At 47.6% G+C, this 25,833-nt stretch overlaps 1 protein-coding gene across 3 annotated transcripts in view; it reads left to right on the top strand.

The window, feature by feature from the left end:
• The window catches only part of TUFT1 (tuftelin 1), a 153,675-nt gene that overhangs the window by 18,089 nt on the left and 109,753 nt on the right, over window positions 1–25,833 (top strand). For 2 of the 3 annotated variants that reach the window (XM_080986049.1, XM_080986050.1), the window contains exons 2-8: window positions 10,719–10,793; window positions 13,839–13,943; window positions 15,936–16,022; window positions 18,666–18,737; window positions 20,412–20,528; window positions 22,541–22,669; window positions 24,066–24,160. In XM_080986049.1, the coding sequence (XP_080842175.1) occupies window positions 10,719–10,793; window positions 13,839–13,943; window positions 15,936–16,022; window positions 18,666–18,737; window positions 20,412–20,528; window positions 22,541–22,669; window positions 24,066–24,160 (680 nt within the window). The remainder of the gene's footprint in view (window positions 1–10,718; window positions 10,794–13,838; window positions 13,944–15,935; window positions 16,023–18,665; window positions 18,738–20,411; window positions 20,529–22,540; window positions 22,670–24,065; window positions 24,161–25,833) is intronic. The other variant, XM_080986047.1, reaches the window with a different exon arrangement.

The following is a 25,833-nucleotide window of genomic DNA, read 5'->3' as shown; positions in this document are numbered from 1 at the left end:
GTTAGAAACAGGGATGCTCACCTGATCCCCATCATTGCTTACCTTTAGGAAACCTTTTTCCTTCTTCAAGGCCTTCAGCTTTCAGATATCTGTAGGCTCCTTGATTGGGTGGGATGTTTTAATCCTGCCTTTTAAAAACACAATTGTCTTTTTGTTCTGTTTTAAGCTGGTTTTAATGTTTGCTTGTTGCTTTTGAATTGGCTTTGTGTTTTTTTAGAAAAGACTCATAAGTTTAATAAATAAAATAATGTACCGTAAATAAGCAACTGGAATGCTTAGCTAGGATGCAACTCAAATCTCCCTGCCCCAAGGTGGTTGTTCCCTGCCCACTCCTAAAAAAAAAGGTGTTTTGCCAGGGATGTATTGTGTGATCATTGAGAAGGAAAGTTACCTGTTTTTTTTATCTACTGTGACCCTCTGTTCTTATTAGGCAGGGTTACGAATGTGAAGTCCTGGCTTATCACAGACTTCTGAAATGGCGTCTTTGTGACTCAGATTTCATTTGGAAAACAGTATCTTTATTACAAATTTTAGTTTGCAAGACATGGGTTACGTTCAGAAGTGGGCTTTTTGTGTGGGCTAGTTTTCCTGGTCATAAATTGTAGCGCTTACGTCTTGATTTTTCAGCATTCCGTTTACATTGCAATGCCTTGCGTTAGAAAACTCTGGCTTTTAAAAAATCAGTTTACTGCCGCATCACGCTGAATTTTAAATGGCGGTAAAGAACTGTAATTTTGTCACTGCAAGTTTTCCCGAGTTAACAGTCTTGCAAATGCTCCCTCTCCTACAAGAAATGATTAAGGCAGAAATTAGAGCTAAACTTCCACTGAATGCAGCCGTGGGATCTCAGGACTCCAACTAGGTATTTTAAAATTCCCAGGCAGGGTCATAACAATAGCATTCCTCGTCTTCAGGGTGGATTTATAAACATCTTCTCCCACCCTTCCCCAGCTTGAGTTCTTGAGGAAAGTGACTGTTTTGACGATTCTTATTTTCATCAGTTGTGTGCTAAGCCTATCCCAAACCTGTTATAAGATGGCGCTGTCTGTTAAACCACAGAGCCTCTTGGGCTTGCCGATCAGAAGGTCGGCGGTTCGAATCCCTGCAACAGGGTGAGCTCCCGTTGCTCAGTCCCTGCTTCCGCCAACTTAGCAGTTCGAAAGCACACCAAAGTGCAAGTAGATAAATAGGTACCACTCTGGCGGGAAAGTAAACGGCGTTTCTGTGCGCTGCTCTGGTTTCACCAGAAGCGGCTTAGTCCTGCTGGCCACATGACCCGGAAGCTGTACGCCGGCTCCCTCAGCCAGTAAAGCGAGATGAGTGCCGCAACCCCAGAGTCGTCCACGACTGGACCTAATGGTCAGGGGTCCCTTTACCTTTCCCTATCTCTTGTTTTGGGATGAGCCAGTTTTGTGGTTACTGTGTGAATGTATCCACGTTCTAGCAACCGAGGGTGCCTTAGCGGTGACGTCACAGGCGCTGTCCACTAGGTGCCTGTGGCCTTTCTGCAATTACATCCTGGATCACAAGAGCCTGGCTAGCTGGACTCCTATATAAATGTTAGTTATTACCAAATATGTAACATGCTTGCAGTTGGGAGTTAGTTATTATCAAATACATAACGTGCTTGCGTTTGGGAGTCGGAAGTTTGTGATGTAGGTTGATGACACAACAGCAGCAACAGCAACAAACCCAGAGGGATTTTGTGGCTAATATCCTACCTGGGTGGATACTGGTGATTAAGCACACTGAGGACTAGTAACTTGCCTCTCTTCCCAAGTTCAATGCCCAGTATCTCCAGTTAACCCACCTCAAGTTGGAGTCTTGTGGACAAGACTTCTGACTGGGCTCTAAGCCCTGCTGAAGAGAAAATGTGAAGGCTTTGTACAACAGCCGTGTAAAGGAGGCCACTGAACTTTTTCTTCTGTTCACATCTTATCAGGTGGCGGCTGTTATTTTTTATTTTTATTTAACCTGTCCTTCCTCCAGTTTTCCCAAGGCTGCGTACGTGGTCTCATCTTATCCTACCAACATCCCTGTGGGGTAGGACTGTGTGACCGACTTAAGGTTCACACAGTAGAATTTGGAACCCGGGTCTTGATGACCAGAATACAGCAGTGCACCACATTGGCTAAAATATGTCAATTAGTGCCTTTTTAATTGATGAGTGTTGGAAAATGTCACCTGCATCAAAATCTCCACTTAATTACCGTATTTTTCCGTGTATAAGACTAGGTTTTTTCATTAGAAAACAATGTCAAAAAATAGGGGGCGTCTTATACACTGATACACCCCCCCCCCAAAAAAGCGGGGGCATCTTATACATGGGGGCATCTTATAGATGGAAAAATATGGTAAATGTGGGCCAATCCTTCCCTCTCAGCCTAATCACCCTGATCCATTGAGCTTTGTGACTTGAGTTGAGATTTGAACTCTGAACCTAGTCTGACTCTCATTCTACACCTCACTGTTCCTTCTCCCCCAGGGAGCCACCACAGTTAAGACACCGCCCTCCGATTACCACCCTGTTATTAGTTCCCGTCTTAGAGAAGAAGTAAATACATTTATTTATTTCATAGAATTTATACAAATCTTGATTGTAAAAAGCCTCCAAGTGGTTTTCAAAAAATGAGTAAGACTCATTACCGAAGGCAGCATCTACTCACTGTAAGTGACCATCCCAATGGCTCTTTTAAGGCATCCATTCCTCTTAACCTTGGGGAAAAAACTACAAATAGGGGTTTGGTTATGTGTTTCTTGCTCATTAGTGTCTTGAAAAATACCTATCGCTCTGACCTCATGTTTTCTCATAAACGTCGCTCGCAAATGGGTTCTGATGGAGTGAGGAATGTAAAGATAATTATAACCTGGCGTGCAAAATGGGACTGTAATCTTTCTGCAACATTTAACATGCCCCTTGCCGAGTGGGTAATTGTGCCGGGGACTCGGGAGAATCGCATTTGCGTAATCAAGACATCTCCTGGGACTTAAATTGCGGCATGTTGCTCGTTCAGTCATTTATTTCTCAGGAGAGAGCCGCGAGGCTTAGCTGCAATTTCGTTCAGCTGATCACATCTCGGCTTGAAGTGACAGATCCAGATGCGTGTCACAGCTCTCCTGACACAGCGCATAATGCCTTTTGAGGTTTTAAAAGAGGAATCTGGCTGAGCGGTGGACAGCAAAGGTGAATGGAGAGACATTGGAAACTGGTGCTCGGAAACCTGGGGAAATTTTTGTGCCGCTGTGACAAAGACCACCCACCCACAGCCCCTGCTAGATGTAATTAGTGCTGTGCTAGATGCTCTTTTCAGTTGCAAAATTGATTTTGCGATGCCTCTTTGTGCAAAAAACGCTAAGGGGTTGTTTTTCAGAGTCTTGAGTCCACAGACGGTTCAGATCTCCAGCAACTGCCAACGTTTGCATGACTTCTGAACTGGGATGCAGTCGGTTTTAGTTAATTGCTTTAAGGTTGGGCATTTCTGTAGCCAAGAAATAAAATAGAAAATTGACCGACTGGCCAGAGCAACCACCCCCAACCTGGTCCACAGGTTTTGGATTACATCTGTGAAGCAGAACTCCCTCAGTTGCCTCTGCTGGGGCAGACCAGCTCCATCCGGCCTCCTCTCCCCCCATATTTCATTGGGGAAAACCATTCCATCAGGCTGCGTCAGTGGGAGACATGGGAAGCAATAGGACACATCTCATCAGCTTTTCTGGAGACCCCGTTCCGTTAGGCACCTCCTGCCCCTGAACTGCGCCAGCATTTGGTCATTTCAGGAACACCTGTTGAGAAATAGATGCTTGAGTTTTCCTCTTCCCTCCCTGTCCCTTTTCCCTTGTGTGTCTTTTAAAAAAAATATTAAAGTATTGAGGTAGGGACTGTCTTGTTTGGAATCTGTTAAGCAGCGGCAGAATTATCCACTTCTGTGCCTGTTCTCCTTTCCCATCCCGGCTGGCCACCTAGAAGAATTTGCAGCTAAGAACTTACACCTGGATTTGCGCTTTTTCCTGGGAACTGTAGGGTGTTCAGGGTGCTGGGAATTGTAGTTCTTCAGCTCCCAGGATTCTCTCAGGAGTGTGGGGGGGGGAGGCCATGATTCTTAAAGTGTTATCGCATGCTTCCAAATAAACAAGCATAAGATTCACCTTGGATGCAAAGGAAAAATTCCGTGCTTAGGCTGTTTACATAGAGCAAACTCATTGACGGTTAACAAAATATTAACTTCTACACCTTGACTTGTATTTTCTGGGGTGGTTTTTGTGTGTGTGTGTGTGTGTGTGTGTGTGTGTGTATGTATAGATATATAATACCCGCAGGGGCTTTCCCACCTTGATATTGGTGAATGCAGTGACTCATTTCCTGAAACACTCAGCCGATCTGTGAAGTTCTGCCCTCCCCCCTACCATATATGGGGCGATTGCAGAATCTCACCTGCGTATTTTGTGTTTGCGTGGCGATGGCTGCTATAGAGACCAGCTTAATAACCGCTTCGGTTGACCTGCCACGCCTTCAGGATTCTTGGTGGGGCAGGTAGATCTCTGCCACAAATCCTCATATTTCAGGAACTGGAGCCAGTGACCCAAACAGGGAAAAGGTAGTCAGCCGTTGGAAGAAAATCTGCAGTTAGTCGAATCTCTTGGAGATAATCAACCCTCTTTACACCAGCGAATTTCGACCATATGTTAGTGGGCATTGTGATTCAGCAACATCTGGGGACTCGAAGTTGAAGAAACCATTGCTCTAGATCATGTCCCCCCCCCCGAAGTGTTGGACTACGACTCCCATCATCCACTGGCAGCACCAGCAATGGATGATGGGAGTTGGAGTCCCAGCAGCGTCCATTTTGCAGGCACCAGGTTGGGGAAGCCTACTGTAGGCGCAGAAATGCGTTTTTTGTTTGTGAGTTGTGTATGGCCACATTCACACCATGTATTTGAAGCACTGTGATATCACGTGGAACAAATTCTGGTTGTGGTAGTTTAGGCTGCTGAGAGTTGCTAGGAGAAGGCCCCCCCCCCCCCCGGCAATTGCATCAAATATTCATATAGCACCAGATATTCAAATTGGCTTCTAATTGTATTTTTATTGCTGCTTCTGTTTCTTACGTTGCCGTATTATGGCTTGAATCCTGTGGAATTCAGATCGTGATATGATAGAGTACAATGTGTAAGAACTAAAAGAAGCAATAAAAATGCAGGTTAAGAAGAATTGCAAATGCTACCATGGGCAGAAAAAACATAATTAAGCCGGTTCCCCCTGCAGGATTCTTGGCAATTCTTGGTGGCCCATGGCAGGAAAGCAAAGTTTGAGAACCTCTGACCTAGGCATTAGCCCAAAGGAGATGGAGAAAAGGGGGGGGGGGATGAAGGCGTTGTTTCAGACAAGGGACTGTATTCCAGCCACCCTCTTAGTTTTGGTGATTCCCGCATTCACCACCTGCATTCTTCCAAGTTTATCTGTGCATAATGAGGACTAGAACCTTGTTTGTGTGTATGTGCTTTTAAAAGCTGAAATTCTCTGAGATCAGAATTTGGGGCTCACTATCATAATGGGACGCGGGTGGCGCTGTGGGTAAAAGCCTCAGCGCCTAGGACGTGCCGATCGAAAGGTCGGCGGTTTGAATCCCCGCGGCGGGGTGCGCTCCCGTCATTCGGTCCCTGCTCCTGCCAACCTAGCAGTTCGAAAGCACATCAAAGTGCAAGTAGATAAATAGGGACTGCTTACTAGCGGGAAGGTAAACGGCGTTCCGTGTGCTGCGCTGGCTCGCCAGATGCAGCTTCGTCACGCTGGCCACGTGACCCGGAAGTGTCTGCGGACAGCGCTGGCTCCCGGCCTCTAGAGTGAGATGAGCGCACAACCCTAGAGTCTGGCAAGACTGGCCCGTACGGGCAGGGGTACCTTTGACCTTTACTATCATATTACGCGTGGGTTTTGCGTGCTCCTGGATAACAGAACGAGCCTGTTTTTATTTTTTATTTTGGTTCTGCAGCTCTGCGGGCTTTGATTCGGGAATCAAGAAGGCATTTTCTGCTCTGCCCTGTAGTGGTTGCCCGTGGCGCCATTTCTGTTCCCCTGCAGTTTGCCTTCTGCCAAAAGCTACGTCGTGGGGCTCACTCTCTGCCGTGGCGAAACCTCATAACTTGCGTAATTACATTACGTAAATGATAAAGCCCTTACGTCATGCCAGGCGAGTTCTTTTCAGTGCAGAGGGAACGTATTGTGAGCAAACCGAAAGCGGAATACTGATTGTATTCTCTGGGTTGAATTCCTTTCCAGACACGAGACAGGTAGATGTGGTGCAATCATTTGACCCTCTTATACCCCACTTGCTATCTCCAGCTGAATTCCCCCCCCCCAAAAAAAAGTCAAATATCTTCTTGCAAATGTGAGCGCGTTTGTTCAGGGCAGATTCTGCACCTCTGGAGCAGCAGCTGAGTTGTCCTGGCTGTGGAATGACACATTGCGGAGATCCTGCTCCGAGTTTGCCTAAAAAATGTTGCCGTCCCGGTTTGTTCCTGATTCTTGCTTCATAAGCCCTGGATGTCGTAATTGAGAATTGGGACAGACCCAGAGCAAGGGGGAAAAGCCCCAAAATGTCAGAGGTGGGCGGAGGATGCCTTGCCCTTGTGCCACAAATCGCCCCAGGTCGGCCCGAACTCCTGATCGCCTGCCAACGTGGTGCTGGAATGGTGTTTTTTTTTGAAACTGCAAACAAGGTGACGACAGTGACTTTAATAGGCTTCGCCAGAGCCTTTTGCCCGCCAGGTAATTAAGGTAAGCCTTTCTGGAACGCCCTCCCTCTCAACTGGAATTGGGCGTTCAAGGGCTGGCAGCGCACGTACAAATTGCTGGCGATTAAAGCAGGGGAAACGTGGGTTGGTCCTAATTGTGGCCCCCTGGGCGTCCAGGTGGGGTCACGGGTATCCTAAACAGGTGTGTGCAGTTCCACAGAGGTGTGATGTGCTGAGGTTGGCGGGTGTTTTTCCTTCCCCTGGACAGGATGCTCTCTCTTGCACCTTGCCCAAATGCTCACGCTTTGCTGATCGCGCCGTACTTGTCCGCGTGCTGATAGCGCCGTGTTAATTAGCTGAACGGCAGGAGGATCTTGGCTCGCACCAGCACCCACGATACTCAAGCAATCTGCTCACGAGGAGCCCACCAGCAGGAGAGGAAAGCAACAGCGCGCTCTCAGATGGCGTGCAAATTTGTCGAGAGAGGCCTTGTGTCAGGTGTTGTGTGACATTGACTGTTGCACCCCCGTGTCACTCCATTTCATAAAATGCGTTCAGGACGTCGAGGGGGTGTCTGAACGTAGGGTGGTTCTCCAGTAAACCAGGCCTAGGCCACCTGTCATGTAGGATTTAATAATAAATAATAATAAATTTTATTTATACCCTGCCCACCCCAGCCAAGACTGGGCTCAGGGTGGCTAACACCAAGTATAAAAACAACTGATTGAGATACAACTTAAAAACAAGATTAAAATACGACATTAAAATGCAGCCTCATTTCAGTAGAAACTCAAATCAAAAACTTTTTGGAGATGAAAACATCAAGTCTTCACCAAGGCCAACTATCCAGACTGGTCCTACGTGGGCCAGAAAAAAAGCCAGGGAAGTCCCCAACTAGGAGTTCCATCACAGAAGGAGAAAGCAAAAAGGAAAGAGGGAAAGGGGATCAAGTGGATTCCAAGCCAATGGCCAGGAGGAACACCTCATGAGACAGAGCGTTCCACCAGGCCAGAGCCAGTGTTGAAAAGGCCCTGGCTCTGGTTGAGGCTGATCTTTGAGATTCCTGCATTGTCTGGGGTTGGACTGGATGACCCTCAGGGTCCCGTCCAACTCCGCATTTATGTGATGTCTTTCAGGTGATTTCGGACTACAGCTCCCATCGAACGTTCAAAATTCACCAGGCACATGGCCACCTGGAGTTGCATGCCTGGGGATCCTTGGATTTTGACCAGGGGTCAGCAAACTTCTTCAGCAGGGGGCCGGTCCACTGTCCCTCAGACCTTGTGGGGGGCCGGACTATATTTTGAAAAAAAATATGAATGAATTCCTATGCCCCACAAATAACCCAGAGATGCAGTTTAAATAAAGGTACACATTTCTACTCATGTAAAAACACACTGATTCCCAGACCGTCCGTGGGCCGGATTGAGAAAGCGATTGGGCCAGATCCGGCCCCCTGGGCCTTAGTTTGCCTACCCATGATCTTGACTGTTTCCACACATTAACAGCACGTCCTGTAGAATTATTCCCGTTACATTTTATCTGCACAATCGGTATGAATTTCAGGAACCAAGAAGTCACGTTGAAAAACATGACTTGGAAGCCGCCTAGCTCCAAAATGGCCATTCGGCATTCCGTTATGGTGGCTGTACGCCTGGTTTAAGGAGCCATTTGGCTAAATATAATCTGAGTTTCCAACTCTGCTCCCATCATCCCTTGAGTGGGCCGCCGTTAGCCGTGAAAACGTTCGCCCTGAGTTTGTTGGACGTGTGCACAGCTACTGAACGCTGTGGATGACTTCGCAGGGAGAGAAGACACCATCAGAGCGTCACTTTTGCCGTGTCTCAGCCCTGAGATCTGGCGCGCTCTCTCTCTTTCTCTGTGTGTGGCTAAAATAAGTCTATTTTCACGCTTGTTTACAAGGCTGAGAACAAGTTGCTGAACAAGTTTGGCTAGGGGCAGAAGGAGAAAAGGAAAGCCTGCATGTTAAGCTCTTTACGCAGCGCGGGGAGGCGGAAACGAATTCTCCGCGCCAACTGTCTCCCATGAATTAAAAATGAGTGCCTGTCTCTTGGGCAGAACCGCGCTTCCATTGATTCCTGCAGAGCCAGCCTGAGGCCTGGGAGGGTTTGGGGGCTCACAGGAAGCTGCCTTCTGCAGACCCAGACCTGTGGTCCCTCTAGTTCAGTGTAGACTGCACTGGCTGGCAGCTGCTTGCCCAGGGTTTCAGGCCAGAGGAAATTCCCCAGCCATTCCTGGAGACGCCAGCGATGGAAGCTGGGACCTTGTGCATGCAAAACGGCCGCTCCCTTGAGCCACCTTCTCCAAAAACAAATCAAGACTCCAGTCCTCATGGTTCTGAACACAGAGGTAGTTTAAACAGGGCCTTCTGCATGCAGAGCAGCTGTTCTCTACCACCTCTGGCTGTTCGCTAAGAATTGCTAGTCACCCAAAGCTGTTATTTGTTCATGTTGTTGTTGTTTAGTCGTTTAGTCGTGTCCGACTCTTCATGTCCCCCTGGACCAGAGCACGCCAGGCCCTCCTGTCTTCCACTGCCTCCTGCAGTTTGGCCAAACTCATGTTGGTAGCTTCGAGAACACTGTCCCACCATCTCGTCCTCTGTCGTCCCCTTCTCCTTGTGCCCTCCATCTTTCCCAACATCAGGGTCTTTTCCAGGGAGTCTTCTCTTCTCATGAGGTGGCCAAAGTATTGGAGCCTCAGCTTCAGGATCTGTCCTTCCAGTCAGCCCTCAGGGCTGATTTCCTTCAGAATGGAGAGGTTTGATCTTCTTGCAGTCCGTGGGACTCTCAAGAGTCTCCTCCAGCACCAGAATTCCAAAGCATCCATTCTTCGGCAATCAGCCTTCTTTATGGTCCAGCTCTCGCTTCCATACATCACTACTGGGAAAACCAGAGCTTGAACTATACGGACCTTTGTCGGCAAGGTGATGTCTCTGCTTTTTAAGATGCTGTCTAGGGTTTGTTCATAATAGTGCCTTTTGGGGAGAATCTCTTCAGCTGTTAGACGGCGCTTCATTTCCCCCGCTTCAGATCCCTCTGTAAAATCAACCCATCCCATGAAGCCTTTGGCTGAGCTCTGTCATTCTTGAGATCAGGAGATCTGCTTCGCACCATGACAGAACCAGGCCTCCCGTGTGGTGGCCCCTAGCCTTTGGAACTCCCTCCCACTGCACGTATCAGACAGGCGCCTTCTCTCGTGTCTTTTTGGCACCTGTTTAATAAGTTCCTCTTTCGACAACCTTCTAAAATCTCCATCCCAGCTTCCTTCCCTCTTGGATGGGTCCAAGTTGATTTCAAGCAACCGCCATTATGTTGAGACTGTGTTTTGTATTTTAGGATTTACAGGTGAAACTCGAAAAATTTGAACATTGTGGAAAAGTTCCTTTATTTCCGTAATCCAGCTTGAAAGTTGAAACTAATATATGAGATACACTCATGACATGCCAAGCGAGATATGTCAAGCCCTGATTTGTTACCATTGCGATGATCATGGTGTACGGCTTATGAAAACCCCAAATTAACAATCTCAGAAAATTAGAATATTCAAGGAAATCAGCAAAACAAGGGTTGCAAATCGAGCAAGATTGGACCTCTGAGAAGTAGAAGCATTTCTCGCTTTGCATGTCATGAGTCGATCTCATATATTAGTTTCGCCTTTTAAGTTGAATTACTGAAATAAACGAACTTTCCCACGACATTCTAATTTTTCGAGTTTCACCTGTATATACATATTTTATAGACCTCATATGCAGTTATATATAACGGTTGATTATGTTTTGATCATGCCGCAAATTTGGGCTGCCTCGTGGGAAGCGATCCACGAACGAAATCGACAACAGCCCCTTGAATGACAGCCTTTCTGCGGCTGTTATATTAGAGATCGCTTTGGGATGCAATTTGCAAATACTGGTAAATGTTGCTAAGCCAACGTCTTGAGCGTGTCTCTTTTGCCGTCTTTTTTTTCAGGACAGTGTGAAAATACTAAGACTGACCCTCCAGAATGACCTTCCAGGGGACAGGCGCGACCAAGGAAAGCAAAAGGTGAGTGGCTTGTGTGAATAAGGCCCCGCTTGCTATACTATTTTAGCAGCCACGACTGCCCCCAAAGAATCCTGGGAGCTGTAGTTTGTTGGGGGTGCTGAGATTGGCAGGAGACCCCCCCCCCCCCGTTCCCCTCACAGAGCTGCAACTCTCATCAGCTTGACTGAACCTTCCTAGGAAATTTTGGGAACTGTAGCTTTGTGACGGGAATTGGGTGGGGGGTCTCCTCACAACTCTCGGCACCCTTAAAATGCTACAGTTCCCAGGATGAGGGCCGGATTGAGGTTTGCTGAGGCCCTGAGCTACTGAAGGTAATGGGGCCCTTTATATGTCCAGCTGTCCTTTGTCAACAACAAATTGTCACTGTTTTTTTGTGCTGAATATATGCTATATGGAAATTGATGGACCTAATAGGTATCTAAAGCCATTTGCACATCACAAAATATGTATTTTATCAAAGTAGTTGTTGAACTGAAATACAATTTAGAAGAAGTACCGTATTTTCCGTGTATAAGACTAGGTTTTTTGTTACTAAAAAATAACATTAAAAGGGGGGTAGTGTTATACGCAGGGGCAACCCCCCCATTTTCTTAACTTTGAGTCCCCCCAAATAGGGAGCGTCTTATACACAGGGGCGTGTTATACACAGAAAAATATGGTATATTAATAGTGAAATGCAATTAAGAAGTATATTGGGGGGGGCAAGAGAGTAGGGCCCTAAGCGATAGCTTGTTTAGCTTATACGTAAATCCGGCACTGCCCGGGTTCCTTTGGGAAGAAGCCATGTTTGTTAAATGTGGTATAAAAGACAATGTCCAGCTCCTCGTTATGGGGAGCGATTTGGGTTTCCCCAGCCACTCTGGGTGGATTCCAACAGAACACTAAAATACAATAACCTATTAAGTGTTAAAAGCTTCCCTAAACAGGGCTGCCTTCAGATGTCTTCTAAAAGTCTGGTAGTTGTTTTTCTCTTCGACGTCTGGTGGGAGGGCGTTCCACAGGGCGGGTGCCACCACCAAGAAGGCCCTCTGCTTGGTTCCCTGTAACTTGGCTTCTCGCAGGGAGGGAACCGCCAGAAGGCCCTCGGCGCTGGACCTCAGTATCCGGGCAGAACGATGGGGGTGGAGACGCTCCTTCAGGTATACTGGACCGAGGCTGTTTAGGGCTTTCAAGGTCAGCACCAACACTTTGAATTGTGCTCGGAAACGTACTGGGAGCCAGTGTAGGTCATTCAAGACTGGTGTTATGTGGTCTCGGTGGCCGCCTCCAGTCCCCAGCATTCTGGATTAGTTGTAGTTTCCGGGTCACCTTCAAAGGCAGCCCCACGTAGAGCGCATGGCAGTAGTCCAAGCGGGAGATAACCAGAGCATGCACCACTCTGGTGAGACAGTCTGCGGGCAGGGAGGGTCTCATCCTGCATACCAGATGGAGCTGGTAGACAGCTGCCCTGGACACAGAATTGCGCTGCGCCTCCACGGACAGCGGTGAGTCCAGAATGACTCCCAAGCTGCGCACCTGGTAATGAGGAGAGGGAGGTGTGTTTGGGGCTATATATAGAAATCTCTGGGTTTTGTGGGGCTGGAGAGCTGCCTGATTTGCAGAGGTTTTTTTTTTTTTTTAATTGTTATTAAACTTAATATTAAAGCAAGTCATGACAATAGTCTTCAAACGAAATTTAAAGATGCAATAAAACTTTGTCTGTTGCTGCAGCATTACAAAATATTCCTAATAATAAGCTTTAATTACACACTGCTGCCATGTCGGCCACAGTTTTCAGTCAATATCTAACCGTCACATTGGCTCATTAAATGTTTTCAGTCGCTATACCCTGTCCATAAGCATTCTGGGGATGATGAGGGCATTTAAATGTCACCGTTTTTCATTAATAAAAGGGGGGGGGGAGAGAAGGAGACCAAATGCCGGTATGAGCAAGAAGGAAATTATTTCTTTGCATCCGAGAGTAAGATTCGAAGTCGGAGGACGGACGAAACACCTTTCCCCAAAAGTGCAGTCCTGCCAGTTATGAAAATAGGAACCTTGCTCTCCACAGCCTTTCCAGCACACCAATGAAGGATTTATTCTTGCAAGGTGTGTGTCCAGTGCCATTGAAAGATAATTTTAAGGAAAACTGCCCGGAGGCCATCTGAAATTGTTTTTAAAGATGGGTTGCGCCATATAGATTCCCATGCATTTCATTGATTTGCAGAGTTGAGAGTCCTTTGCGCTGCTTGCTTTTGCATCTAGGCCTCCTTTAGTGTGGCCCCTAAGAGGCTTCCCAGGAAGGGAGTGTGGCCCTCGGGTCCCTCGCCACCTCCCTTCGAGCTTTCCCACTGCTAACTTGGCCCTACCCGGAGAGATGATAATAATAATAATAATAATAATAATAATAATAATAATAATGTGGTACCTCAGGTTAAGTACTTAATTCGTTCCAGAGGTCCGTACTTAACCTGAAACTGTTCTTAACCTGAAGCACCACTTTAGCTAATGGGGCCTCCTGCCGCCGCAGCCATGTGATTTCTGTTCTCATCCTGAAGCAAAGTTCTTAACCTGAAGCACTATTTCTGGGTTAGTGGAGTCTGTAACCTGAAGCATCTGTAACCTGAAGCGTATGTAACCCGAGGTACCACTGTAATCATCATCATCAACATCAACATCATCATCCTGCCCTCCCCAGCTGAAGCCGGGCTCAGAGCGACAGTTACATAAGATCACAATCAATTAAGCGATTAGGCGGAAAGTGGTGGGAAGTAGGGGGAGGAGAGGTGGGGAAATATTGTTAAAAAGGTGTAGTTATAGGTATATCAGTACTCTAATCTGAATTGTTAAATTGTATTATTAGTGTTATTCTGGTTTTTGTTGTATGTGGTTTTTGTGGTTGTTTGTATTGAAAAAATGAATAAATAAATTTAATAATAATAATGATTAAAATAAAATCACAATCAATTAATTAAAATACATTCTAAAATCAATTCAATCTAAAATCCAGAGGGTAAGCAGAAAAGGGAACCTGCTCACACGAAGCCTTCGTTTTGTCTCCCGCAGCCGGTGGGAAGGGCCTTTGCCATGGTGGCCAACCGGCCCCCCAGCAGCCACGCCTTGGCGTCGGAGTACGTCAAGTCCAGCGAGGGCGACGAGGAAATCATCAAGGTGAGCTGGGACCAGCCGGCGCTCGGCTTTCGCGGCTTTATTTTTAGCAGACAGGGTGTTGTTGGCGGGCGAGAAATAGAAGGAAGGAACCGGCTTTTCAGGGAGGGTCTTGTAGTCCAGGGGGGCAGAGCAGCTTCTTTTGCAACCAGAAGGTCCCAGGTGCAAAAACCCAGCATCTCCAGGTAGGGTTGGGAGAGACGCCCTGCCTGCAGCTGCCAGTCAGTGTAGGCAGTATGGAGCTGTATGCCCAGATGCTTCAGTATAAGGCAGCTTCTGGTGCCTCTGCTTAAAGCAGCCCTCTTGCTCAGAACCATGAGGACTGGAGCGTTGCTTCATTTTTAGGGGGAATGTGTGTAGCTCTGTGGGAAAGTCCCTGCTTTGCATGCAGAAGGTCCTAGGTTCAATCCTGCCCCCCATATCTCCAGATGGGGTTGGTTTCTTCTTGAAACCCTGGAGAGCAGCTGCCAGCCAGTGTTGGCAGCACTGAGGTAGGTAGACTCCCAGTGACCTGGCTCTGTAGAAGGACAGCTTTCCGTGTTCCTGTTTAAGGTCACGGCGTAGATTTAAAGCACCTGCCTTCTCCTCAGGGACTCTTATTTTATTTTATTTATGCTTTTCAGGTTTATACATTTCACTAATTTCACAATCCTTTTAACATTTCATAACTTTGACTTCCTTCCCCCTCTTTCCGCGGTTCCTTAAATTTATTTTTAATACCTTTTGCCTATCCAAATTCACTTAATTTGCTCATTTATTCATCTGCTTTAAATATATGCTCTTATAGAACTGCGAGTCATTGCAATAATCCTGCCAATGTTCTTATCTGTTTACAATTTATCAGCAAATATTCAATAAACCATTTCCATTCTTTTATAAAAAGTTTGTTAACTTGATTTCTTACTCTTCCGGTAAGTTTCTCCGCCTGTTCTGTAAGTTTTTGAATCCGTTCTTCCTTTGCTTCCCCTCAAGGGTTCCTGGGAATTCTAGTTTGCCCCCTCACAGAGCTGCGGTTCCCAGAATGCTTTGCAAGGGGAAGCCGGGTGCAGTGGCTCTGACTTCTTTTTCGAAACATGAGGACTAGAATCTTTGCTGTTAGGAAAAGGTTTGCAGCTCAGCAGCAAGGCTGTGTAGGTGAAGCTTGCAGAGGAGGCTGTGTCCCTCCTGATGTTGCTGGACTCCAGCTCCCATCATCCCTGGTAAAAATAAACTAAATAATAAAAATCAGAAAGTTTAAGGGGAAAAATTAGAAAATTGAACAAAGCCTTAATGGATAATAATAATAATAATAATAATAATAATAATAATAATAATAAATGTTATTTATATCCCGCCCTCCCCAGCCGAAGCCGGGCTCAGGGTGGCTAACAACAATAAAATAATACAACATTCTAAAATCATTTCATTAAAATTAATTCAACTCAAATTGATGGCAACCATTAGGCTAAAATTCTGTGAAGATTGCCAAAGGAGGGAGTCAGGCTGTGCCCTGGCCAAAGTCCGGCTACAAACCTCGTTTCACTGAACTATTCAGTTTCCTCTGAAGGAAATAGAAAAATCATAAACCTTAAATGACCAATTTTTTTTTTAAATAGGGGTAGAACTCCCAAAAATTCTGAAGTGTTATAATCCTAGGTAAAGCAAGCTTTTTCTAATTTTTAAACTTTTTGATTTTTATTATTTAGTTTATTTCTACAAGATAATATTTCTAGTCGATTACTTCTCGTTTCAGGGATTTTCATTTGTTTTGTGCAATTCTCAGTTCCGTGACTGTCTTTTTTCTGCTGACTCCCCTCATCCCTGGTGGCTGGCCATGCTTGATGGGACTTGGAGTCCAGCCACGTCTGGAGGGCTCCAGCTTGCTCCCCAGCCCTGATCCTCAACCGTTCCTCAAGCATGCGCCTGTCCCATCTTGCGCCGGGTTTGCCTCCTTCCTATCAGGGCAGCTTTCCTTCCCAACTTGATGGGCGTTGTGGTTTCTCCTCTGTGACTCAGGTCTACCTCCGAGCCCGAGCCGAGGACAGGGCCCAGAACGAAAAGAGCCTCCATCAACTGAAAAGTGACGGCTATCATCTCCAAGCGGTAATTAGCGTCCTTTTAAATAATGTGTGCTGGCAAGCAGCGGGGAGGTAATTTTGCAAAACGGAAGGAGCTGGTAGCACGGGCTCTCAACGGGGCACTGAAGGGTGTGTGTTTGTGTGTGTGTGTGTGTGTGTGCGCGCGCAGAAATAACATAAATACCGAATTTTTTGCTCTATAAGACTCACTTTTTCCCTCCTAAAAAGTAATGGGAAATGTGTGTGCGTCTTACGGAGCGAATGCAGGCTGCACAGCTATCCCAGAAGCCAGAACAACAAGAGGGATCGCTGCTTTCGCTGTTGTTCTGGCTTCTGAGATTCAGAATATTTTTTTTTCTTGGTTTCCTCCTCCAAAAACTAGGTGCGTCTTATGGTCTGGTGCGTCTTATAGAGCGAAAAATACAGTATTTCTGAAGTTTACTGCAGCAGCTGAAGAGGCAAGCAACTTTTCACCTGCAGCCGGAAAGGGAGGCTTGCCTCTTCAGCAGTTTGGTAAAAACCTGTTGCTGCCCAGTGTATTTTTCTCCCACCAATGCACAGATTCTGTCCCAGAAAAAAATATTCTCGCATTCTTGCTGATGCATTCTGCAAAGGGGAGTAAGGAAGGACCTTAGGACAAGTTGCAAAAGGCAAACCTTTACACAGAGGAACGCCTTGTGTTGGAGCCTGGCTATAGAAATCCGCTCCGCCTAACTGGCACCAAAGGGTGTTTTCTCTCTCCTCCCCCCCCCCTTTTTGCATCAAGAAGCTCGCTGACTCACGCCCGCCTTAGAAGCTCTGCCGCATCCGAGGCCCTAATTGCTTTGCTAGCTGGAAAGGATCTGTCAGGAGTTGCCTTCTGTGTTTTGTCTGCCCGTCTTGGCCCAGCTGCCTGCCTGCCTGCCACACCTCGCAGCGAGGGCCTCTCCCCGCTCTGAAGGTGTTGGCGGTTCCTTTGGCAAAGTCCCCGGCGTTTCCCAAGAGTTTTGGGAGGTCTGCAACCACTGGCAGCCTGTGATGGGTCTTTGCTCGGTTCCTTCAAAGATGAGAAAGTCTGAGATGGAGAGGGGTGTTGTTGTTTTTTTTTTGACAATAGTATTTATTAATTTTCAATAGACATAACAAAAAAGAAAATATGCAACAGCACAATAGAGAAGTGAAAAAGAAGAAAAAAAAATAACAAACTTAAAAGACGTAAACAGAAAAAAAAGAAACTCAATTAATTAATTGAAATCCATTTTCATAAACATTTTAGTTGACTTCCTCTAATCTCCTCCATCTGAATTTCCTCTTAATTTGAATGTAGCAGTTTCCAGTATCATTATTTCATAAAACAATATTACAGTCGTATTCCAATTTCTTTACCTTTCTTATAGTACATTTTCTTATTTATATATTTAAGTCTAATTTAATCCTAGGCCTGATTGGTTCTTTCAAGTGGTTCCATTTCTTTAATATTAGAATATTTGTTCAAATAGTCTTTAAATTTCTTCCGGTCTTCTTGGTAGTCCTTTCTGGTCGCGGATTCTCCCGGTGAGATCAGCCAGCTCCATAAATTCCATCATCTTCATCTGCCTGAGGCGGAGAGGTTAGGCTGAGCCAGAGGGGGAGCAGAGCGAGGGTTTGGCTCTGTTTATATCCCGTCTTTCCTTCCAGGAATTCCAGGGCGATGTACGGGGTGTTTCTCTCCCCCAACAAAAAAAAATTCCCCGAATTTATCTCACAACAACCCTGTGAGGTCGGCCAAGTTGAGAGGTGGTGACCGGAGTCTGTGTGTGTTTGTGTGTCGGGGGGAAGAGCAGGAATGACTGGTGTCGCTCAGGAAGCAGCAGCCCCCATGGACCCTGCTAGAAAAATGCAACCTGTGTTGCTGATAGAAGTATTGCGACTCATGCAACACGTTGGCACTTACCGTATTTTTTGCTCTGTAAGACACATTTTCCCCCTCCTAAAAAGTAAGGGGAAATGTGTGTGCATCTTATGGAGCGAATGCAGGTGGGAGATTCTGCTCAGTGCTCCCTTTAAAGAGCCGCGTGGAGCGATTGTGCGGCTCTTGGGGGCTTTTCCCCGAGGAGGGAGAAGGGCTGCCCATCTCCCTCCTCGGGGAAAAGCCCCCAAGAGGGGGCAAACACTCCGCATTGCAGCATAGCTGTCAGCTTACAGATTTGAAAATAAGGGACCAGCAGCCAAAATAAGGGATTTTCCAGGCACAGGTATGTTCAACTTCTTAGCCCCTCCGAGCCAAAGGCAGAAAGCCCAGCCAGCAGCCAAACGAAGCCTCAAGCGGTGGTTCCCACAGCGCAGCAACCCGGCAAAGGGGATGCAGCAAGGAAAACCACCGTCCCCTCTCCGCTGGGAAGCGCTGAGCAAAGGTGAGTCCCCAGGCAACGATTGGCACAAGGCATGCAAGCTCCACCCCCCAGTCGTTCTTAGACTCCTCATTGGGTGAGCAACGCAGCTAAGCAACAATATACTTTTAAAAACTGTCCTAAAAATGACGTTACCCATCAGCTGCTAAAAGCCTGGCGATAAATACGGTTTCTTTATCTGCATGATTAAAAGGGTGTGAGAGACGCCTCTGTGTGGAGTTCTGTCACGAAAGAGGTGCTGTTCTGTTCCCTTTCCCCAGTTTATTTTACTTTATTTGCGTGTATGTCTTCAAACACAGAAAACACTGGACAAGCCGAACGGGATCCGTCCTCACAGAACTACCTCATTTCGCAGCGTGTCACTATGCCAGGTCCGTGCGCGAGAGTCCGTGGCCGTGGTGGTGGTGGTGGTGGGGGGACGGTTGGCGTTCACAGGTGGCCTCCATGCCTGGAAGGAACTGAGGTTGAGGAGAAACTGGGCTGGTCACAAAAGGGCCGGCTTGTTCACTCGCTCTGACCTAGAGCTGAAGTTAGGGGAGAGGGAAGGCAGTGTGGTGCAATGGTTAGAGCCTCAGGCCAGTGGGGTAGGGAATCCTCACTCTGCCGCTGGGTGATTTTTGGGGGCCCCGACCTTGCAAGGAGAAGCCAAGGAAGTGAAAGCCCTGTCCCTTGCCTTGGAACTTCTTGCGGGGGGGGGGGGGAGATGTTAATGCAATTAATTAATGCCTTGAGCAAGGTGAATCAGCTTGCTTGTGGCTCGTTTGCACGTTATTTATTATTGCATTTATACCCCACCGTTCCTCCAAGGACCTCAAGATGGCCTATGCACCTCTCCCTTTCTCTTCACCCCCCCACCCTCGCAACAACCCTGTGAGGTAGGTTAGGCTCAGAGATGCTGGCCGGCCCACTGTGACCCCAGTGGGGATTTGAAGCTCAGTCCGGCACTCTAACCATTGCACCACCCTGGATGTCAGCACCAAATGGGGAGATGGGAGTCCATCGTTTCCTTGGCAGTTCAGGGGTGGGGAGATCTCAGGCCTGGGGGGGCCTAAATCTGGTCTTTGCCCAGCCACTCTGGGCGGCTCCCAATCGAGTGTTAAAAACAATACAGCATAAAATATTAAAAACTTCCCTAAACAGGGCTGCCTTCAGATGTCTTTTAAAGATAGGATAGCTGCTTATTTCCTTCACATTTGAAGGGAGGGTGTTCCACAGGGTGGGTGCCACTACTGAGAAGGCCCTCTGCCTGGTTCCCTGTAACCTCACTTCTCGCAATGAGGGAACTGCCAGAAGGCCCTCGGCGCTGGACCTCAGTGTCCGGGCTGAACGATGAGGGTGGAGACGCTCCTTCAGGTATACAGGACCGAGGCCATTTAGGGCTTTAAAGGTCAGCACAAACACTTTGAATTGTGCTCAGAAACGTACTGGGAGCTAATGCAGGTCTCTCAGGACCGGTGTTATGTGGTCTCAGCAGCCAGTCTCAGTCTCCAGTCTAGCTGCCGCATTCTGGATTAATTGCAGTTTCCAAGTCACCTTCAAAGGTAGCCCCACGTAGAGCACATTGCAGTAGTCCAAGGGAGAGATAACCAGAGCATGCACCACTCTGGCGAGACAGACAGCGGGCAGATAGGGTCTCATCCTGCGTACCAGATGGAGCTGGTAGACAGCCGCCCTGGACACAGAACTGACCTGTGCCTCCATGGAGAGCTGTGAGTCCAGAATGACTCCCAGTCTGCACACCTGGTCCTTCATGGGCTCAGTTACCCCATTCAGGACCAGGGAGTCCCCCACACCCGCCCGCCTTCTGTCCCCCAGAAACAATACTTCTGTCTTGTCAGGATTCAACCTCAATCTGTTGAGAGAGAGCGAAGTAGGAAACTAACCTATCATAAAAATCAAAGCATCCCCTTTCATTGCTCCGCCCACTCTTGTTTCTGGCCCCGCCCACTGCTGGTGTGCGGCCCTCGGGAGGCTGCCCCCAAATGGGAAGGTGGCCCTCCGGCCGAAAAAGGTCCCCCTTGCTTAAAAACCTTACCTCTCTCCAGGATGAGCCGACGTACCCCGGAGAAGACATCTCGATAATGCGGGAGACCACCAAGAAGCTCTTCACGAAACTTCAAGAGGCTGAGAAGCGCCACCAGTCGGACAGAGCCGCTTATGAGGTCAGAACACAAGAAAGGCCCGCTGGATCAGGCCAGCGGTTCCCAAACTTTTATGGGGGTCACCGCTCCCTTGGTTCCATAAGCTCATCCCCAGGTCCCGCAACCTTACCCTACAAAAATCATGATTCAAAACTGCAGTTTGAGCGACCCGTTCAGGAAGATCGTAACATTCAAAGCGGTCGCAATCAGTTGCACATTCTTCAAAATCCAGTTTGGACAGTTTAGCTTGACTAATGCAACAAAACTGACAAACTTGATCCAGGGATAGCGGCTTTCCAAAGTGTGACCACCCTTTACACCTCCAGCACCCCTGTGTAGGGCTGGCTTTCAGCGTTGCAATATATCGCCAGCTAAACATTGCGATATACAGTGGTACCTCTGGATGCGAACGGGGTCCGTTCCTGAGCCCCATTCGCATTCTGAAGAGAACGTGACACGCATCTGCGCGGGTCGCAATTTGCCGCTTCTGCACATGTGTCTGACGTCATTTTGAGCGCATGCGCGAGCGGCGAAACCCGGAAGTAACGTGTTCTGTTATTTCCGGGTCGCCGCAGAGCGCAACCCGAAAACACTCAACCTGAAGCAACTTTAACCCGAGGTATGACTGTAGAGTTGTGCCTTGGATCCCGGACGCCCTGGAACTCGGACGTTTCGGCTCCCGGACAATTGAAACCTGGAAGCGAGTGTTCTGGTTTTCAAACGTTCTTTTGGAACCTGAACTGCTGACGGGGCTTCCTGCAGCCAATCAGAATTTTCAAAAGTTTTGGAAGTCGAATGGCCTTCCGGAATGGATTCCATTCAGCTTCCAAGGTACGACTGTACTGATATATCACACTGTCTGAAATAAGGATGGAGCTATTAGGGACGTGGGTGGTGCTGTGGTCTAAACCACTGAGCCTTGGGCTTTCCGATCAGAAGGTCAGCGGTTTGAATCCCCACGAGGGGGTGAGCTCCCGTTGCTCGGTCCCAGCTCCTGCCAACCTAGCAGTTTGAAAGCACACCAGTGCAAGTAGATAAATAGGTACCGCTCTGGCGGGAAGGTAAACGGTGTTTCCATGTGCTGCTCTGGTTTGCCAGAAGTGGCTTTGTCATGCTGGCCACATGACCCAGAAGCTGTACGCCGGCTCCCTCGGCCAACAAAGCGAGATGAGCGCCGCAACCCCAGAGTTGGCCATGACTGGACCTAATGGTCGGGGGTCCCCTTTACGTTTATGCAGAGCATTGGCTGGCTTCATGGTTTCCCCCGCATCCCACACAACAGAGACACACATCACCCCCCCCCTCGAACCCTGCTAGGTAATCTCCCCCCTCCCCCAGGAGTGGTACTGTCCACTTTGAGAACTGCTGATCTGGCCCAATTTCCAACACCTGGGAGGCCCGTGGCTTTGCATCCTCGACCGGGGTTGCAAGGACCAACCTCTCTGAGGCTGCGCTGCCAGTTGGATGAGATGCTTGAGCTGTGGGCCAGGGAAGGGGTCCTTTGTCATGGCCTCCAAATAATAATAATAATAATTAATAATAATTTATTATTTATACCCCGCCCATCTGGCTGAGTTTCCCCAGCCACTCTGGGCGGCTCCCAATCAAGTGTTAAAAACAGTACAGCGTTAAATATTAAAAACTTCCCTGAACAGGGCTGCCTTCAGATGTCTTTTAAAGATAGGATAGCTGCTTATTTCCTTCACATCTGGTGAGAGGGCGTTCCACAGGGCTGGCGCCACCACTGAGAAGGCCCTCTGTCTGGTTCCCTGTAACCTCACTTCTCACAATGAGGGAACCGCCAGAAGGCCCTCAGAGCTGGACCTCAGTGTCCGGGCAGAACGGTGGGGGTGGAGATGCTCCTTCAGGTATACAGGACTGAGGCCGTTTAGGGTTGATGATGGTATGATGATGGTTGCCAGGCTTTTGGGGTGAACAGTTCAATTTCGCTAGCCGTGTGTGTGTGTGTGTGTGTGTGTGTGAGAAACGGTCAACATGCATGCAAAAGTGCCCCCTCTCCCTTCTTCTTGCAGACGTCCATTTCCCATTATCGGAGGGAAGCTGAACATTCGGGAGCAGCTCTCAGAAGGGCGGAGCTGGACTTGGAAGAGAAGGATTTGAAGCTGGAGGAACTGCAGAGACTCCTGACGGGGATGGAGAAGGTACTCGCCTGACGGAAGACGCCGGCGGTTGTCCGCAGGGCAGATTGGCACAGCGAAAGCCGCTGGGCCAAAATTAAGAGAGAGTGCAAATTTGCTTGGTTTGGTGATGCATCTAATTGTACCTTTTTGTTTAATTTCATTCAGAACCCTCTTTTCTCTAGTTGTCTTTTTTTGAAGTGGCCCTTGCAAGCAGAAGATGGCATTAAAAACAGTCTAGCAAACTTATCAGAGACCAAAGAATTCTTTAGACCCTGGAAAGGAGTAGCCGTAGACCAGAATGCCTTTAAAAAATAATAATAATAAAATGTAATGATACCATTCAACCAAAAACGTGCTGGTTTACAGCTTAAAAGACTAGGACTAGCCGCCTGAGAAACAGTTTCTATCCAAATGCGATTTTGGTTTTAAACGCAGTGTAAGGGGTCTCTAGGGGGACTTGGGTGGCGCTGTGGGTTAAACCACTGAACCTAGGACTTGCCGATCAGAAGGTTGGCGGTTCGAATCCCCGTGACGGGGTGAGCTCCCGTTGCTCAGTCCCAGCTCCTGCCAACCTAGCAGTTCAAAAGAACGTCAAAGTGCAAGTAGATAAATAGGTACCGCTCTGGCGGGAAGGTAAACGGCGTTTCCATGCGCTGCTCTGGTTCGCCAGAAGCGGCTTAGTCCTGTTGGCCACATGACCCGGAAGCTGTACGCTGGCTCCCTCGGCCAGTAAAGCAAGATGAGCGCCAAAACCCTAGAGTCAGCCACGACTGGACCTAATGGTCAGGGGTCCCTTTACCTTTACCTAAGGGGTCTCTATGGGAGTGTATTGTATTTTTAAAATGGGGTATCAGGTTTTTAGGGGGCTAACCAGGCTGGGATAGCATGCTTGTTGGTTTTGAATGTCTTGTGTAGATTTTTCCCCCCTTCCAATTTCGTTGTTCTGTATGGGACAATGACAATAAAGATTATCGTATCGTAAAGCAACGTTTCCCATCCTTGCGCCTCCAGCTGTTTTAGGACTACAACTCCCATCATCCCTAGCTAGCAAGACCGGTGGTCAGGGACAATGGGAATGGGAGTCCAAAAACAGGCGGAGACCCAAGGCTGGGAAACACTGGCTTAGAGTACCCACACCTGCTCAGGATGGGATTCTAAGAAGAACTGTCGCCTTTTCATCCTCTGTGAATCCGCCCCGTCCTCTTTTAAAGACATTCAAGTTGGCAGGCGTCGCTGCCTCCAGTGAGAGCAAATTATGTGCGTACTGTGGGTCAGGAATACTGCCCAGCCCCACGGCGTTCTCTGTTCTTCCCCTCCCTAGGCGTAGCTTTTTGGGTTTTTTGCAAGGCCTGCTGTCGGATCTGAGAGCCTCGCGGCAGCCACCTTAACCCTGCCTGCCCTTCTCTCCCCATTGCAGGAGCACAAAACTCTGCTACAGAAGATGAGAGACGACGAGTCTGAGCTGGAGCAGCTGCGCAGCGTCGAGAAGGACAAAGTTGCCGAGCAGGAAAGGTGAGAGGCTTGAGGCCCAGGCGTGGTGGATCTGTGGGGCTGGGGACTTGTGTCTGACTTGCGTCCAATAGGGTTTTGCGACGGATAGCACAGAACAGGGCGTGGGGTGGGAGGAGAGATAATAAACAGCTCCCCATTTGCATACGGGTTACATTCCAAGGCGCAACACGTTTAAGTGAAATCACATACAGTGGTACCTCGCAAGACGAATGCCTCGCAAGACGAAAAACTCGCTAGACGAAAGGGTTTTTTGTTTTTTGAGCTGCTTCGCAAGACGATTTTCCCTATGGGCTTGCTTCGCAAGACGGAAACGTCTTGCAAGTTTGTTTCCTTTTTCTTAACACCGTTAATACAGTTGCGACTTGACTTCGAGGAGCAACTCATAGAACGCGGTGTGGTAGCCTTTTTTGAGGTTTTTAAAAACTTTGGTGATTTTTGAAGCTTTTCCAAAACTTTCCCGACACCGTGCTTTGCAAGACGAAAAAAACCGCAAGACGACAAAACTCGCGGAACGAATTAATTTCGCCTTGCGAGGCACCACTGTATATTGGAACACCATTGGGAAAACCGCCAAACACCCTCCAAACTTCTGGAGAACCCTTTAAAAAAATATACACCAAACTCCACTGTGATCACTTCTTGCTCAAACTCCCAACGCTCCACAGGCCTCAAAGTTCAGTGCTGGGATTGCTAGATGCTATTTTTGAGTCATTTTTAATAATAATAATAATAGTAATAATAATAATAATTATTATTATTTATACCCCACCCTCCCCAGCCAGAGCTGGGCTCAGGGTGGCTAACACCAGTAAAATTACAATAAAAACATAATAGGGGAAAAACAACAACAAAACAATTTAAAATACAGGTTAAAATGCAATTTAAAATGCAGCCTCATTTTAAAAGTAGCCCAATGGTCAAAACCAAAAGGGGAGGGAAAACATAATGGTCAGAGTGAGTCCAAACCAAAGGCCAGGCGGAACAGCTCTGTCTTGCAGGCCCTGCGGAAAGATGTCAAGTCCCGCAGGGCCCTGGTCTCTTGTGACAGAGCGTTCCACCAGATCGGGGCCAGTACTGAAAAGGCCCTGGCCCTAGTCGAGACCAATCTAACCACTTTGCGACTTGGGACTTCCAAAGTGTTGTGATTTTGCCGTTTTCGTGCTCTTTCGGGGCTGTTTTCACCCCTTTTTATTCCGCGTCTGAGTTCACAGAGATACACGCGTGTGCCCCGAGAACACTTAAATGGGGAGTTGCCCATGCAGCCGCTTTTCTTTTTTTTCTTTTTTCAATTTTTTTTATTCAAAATTATAACAAGACATATTATCCAAAAACATATCATCCTTGTTTCCCCCCCATTTTTCCTCCCTCCCCCCCTCCCACACAACCCGCCCCCCGACTTCCCTCAGTTCCAGTCTTTGGTTTCTCTAAGAATGCTGTTTTCTGCATGTTACAAAGTTCTATAGATCCTCAAACTATTTAGCTGATTATTATCAATAAAAAGTTTGTGAATGTTCAAAACCTGCCAAGGAGTCCAGTTCACTTTGCTGCGTCTTCAGATCCTTTGTAAAAGGTTCCCATTCATCCTTAAAGTCACAGTTATCCTTGTCCCATAGCTTATCTGTCAGTTTTGCCAGTTCTGCATAATTCATCAATTTTTCTTGCCATGATTCTTT

This window comes from Podarcis pityusensis, assembly GCF_964106645.2.
Source record: "Podarcis pityusensis genome assembly, chromosome: 16".
Taxonomy (NCBI): domain Eukaryota; kingdom Metazoa; phylum Chordata; class Lepidosauria; order Squamata; family Lacertidae; genus Podarcis; species Podarcis pityusensis.
This window is presented reverse-complemented; position numbering and strand designations above follow the sequence as displayed.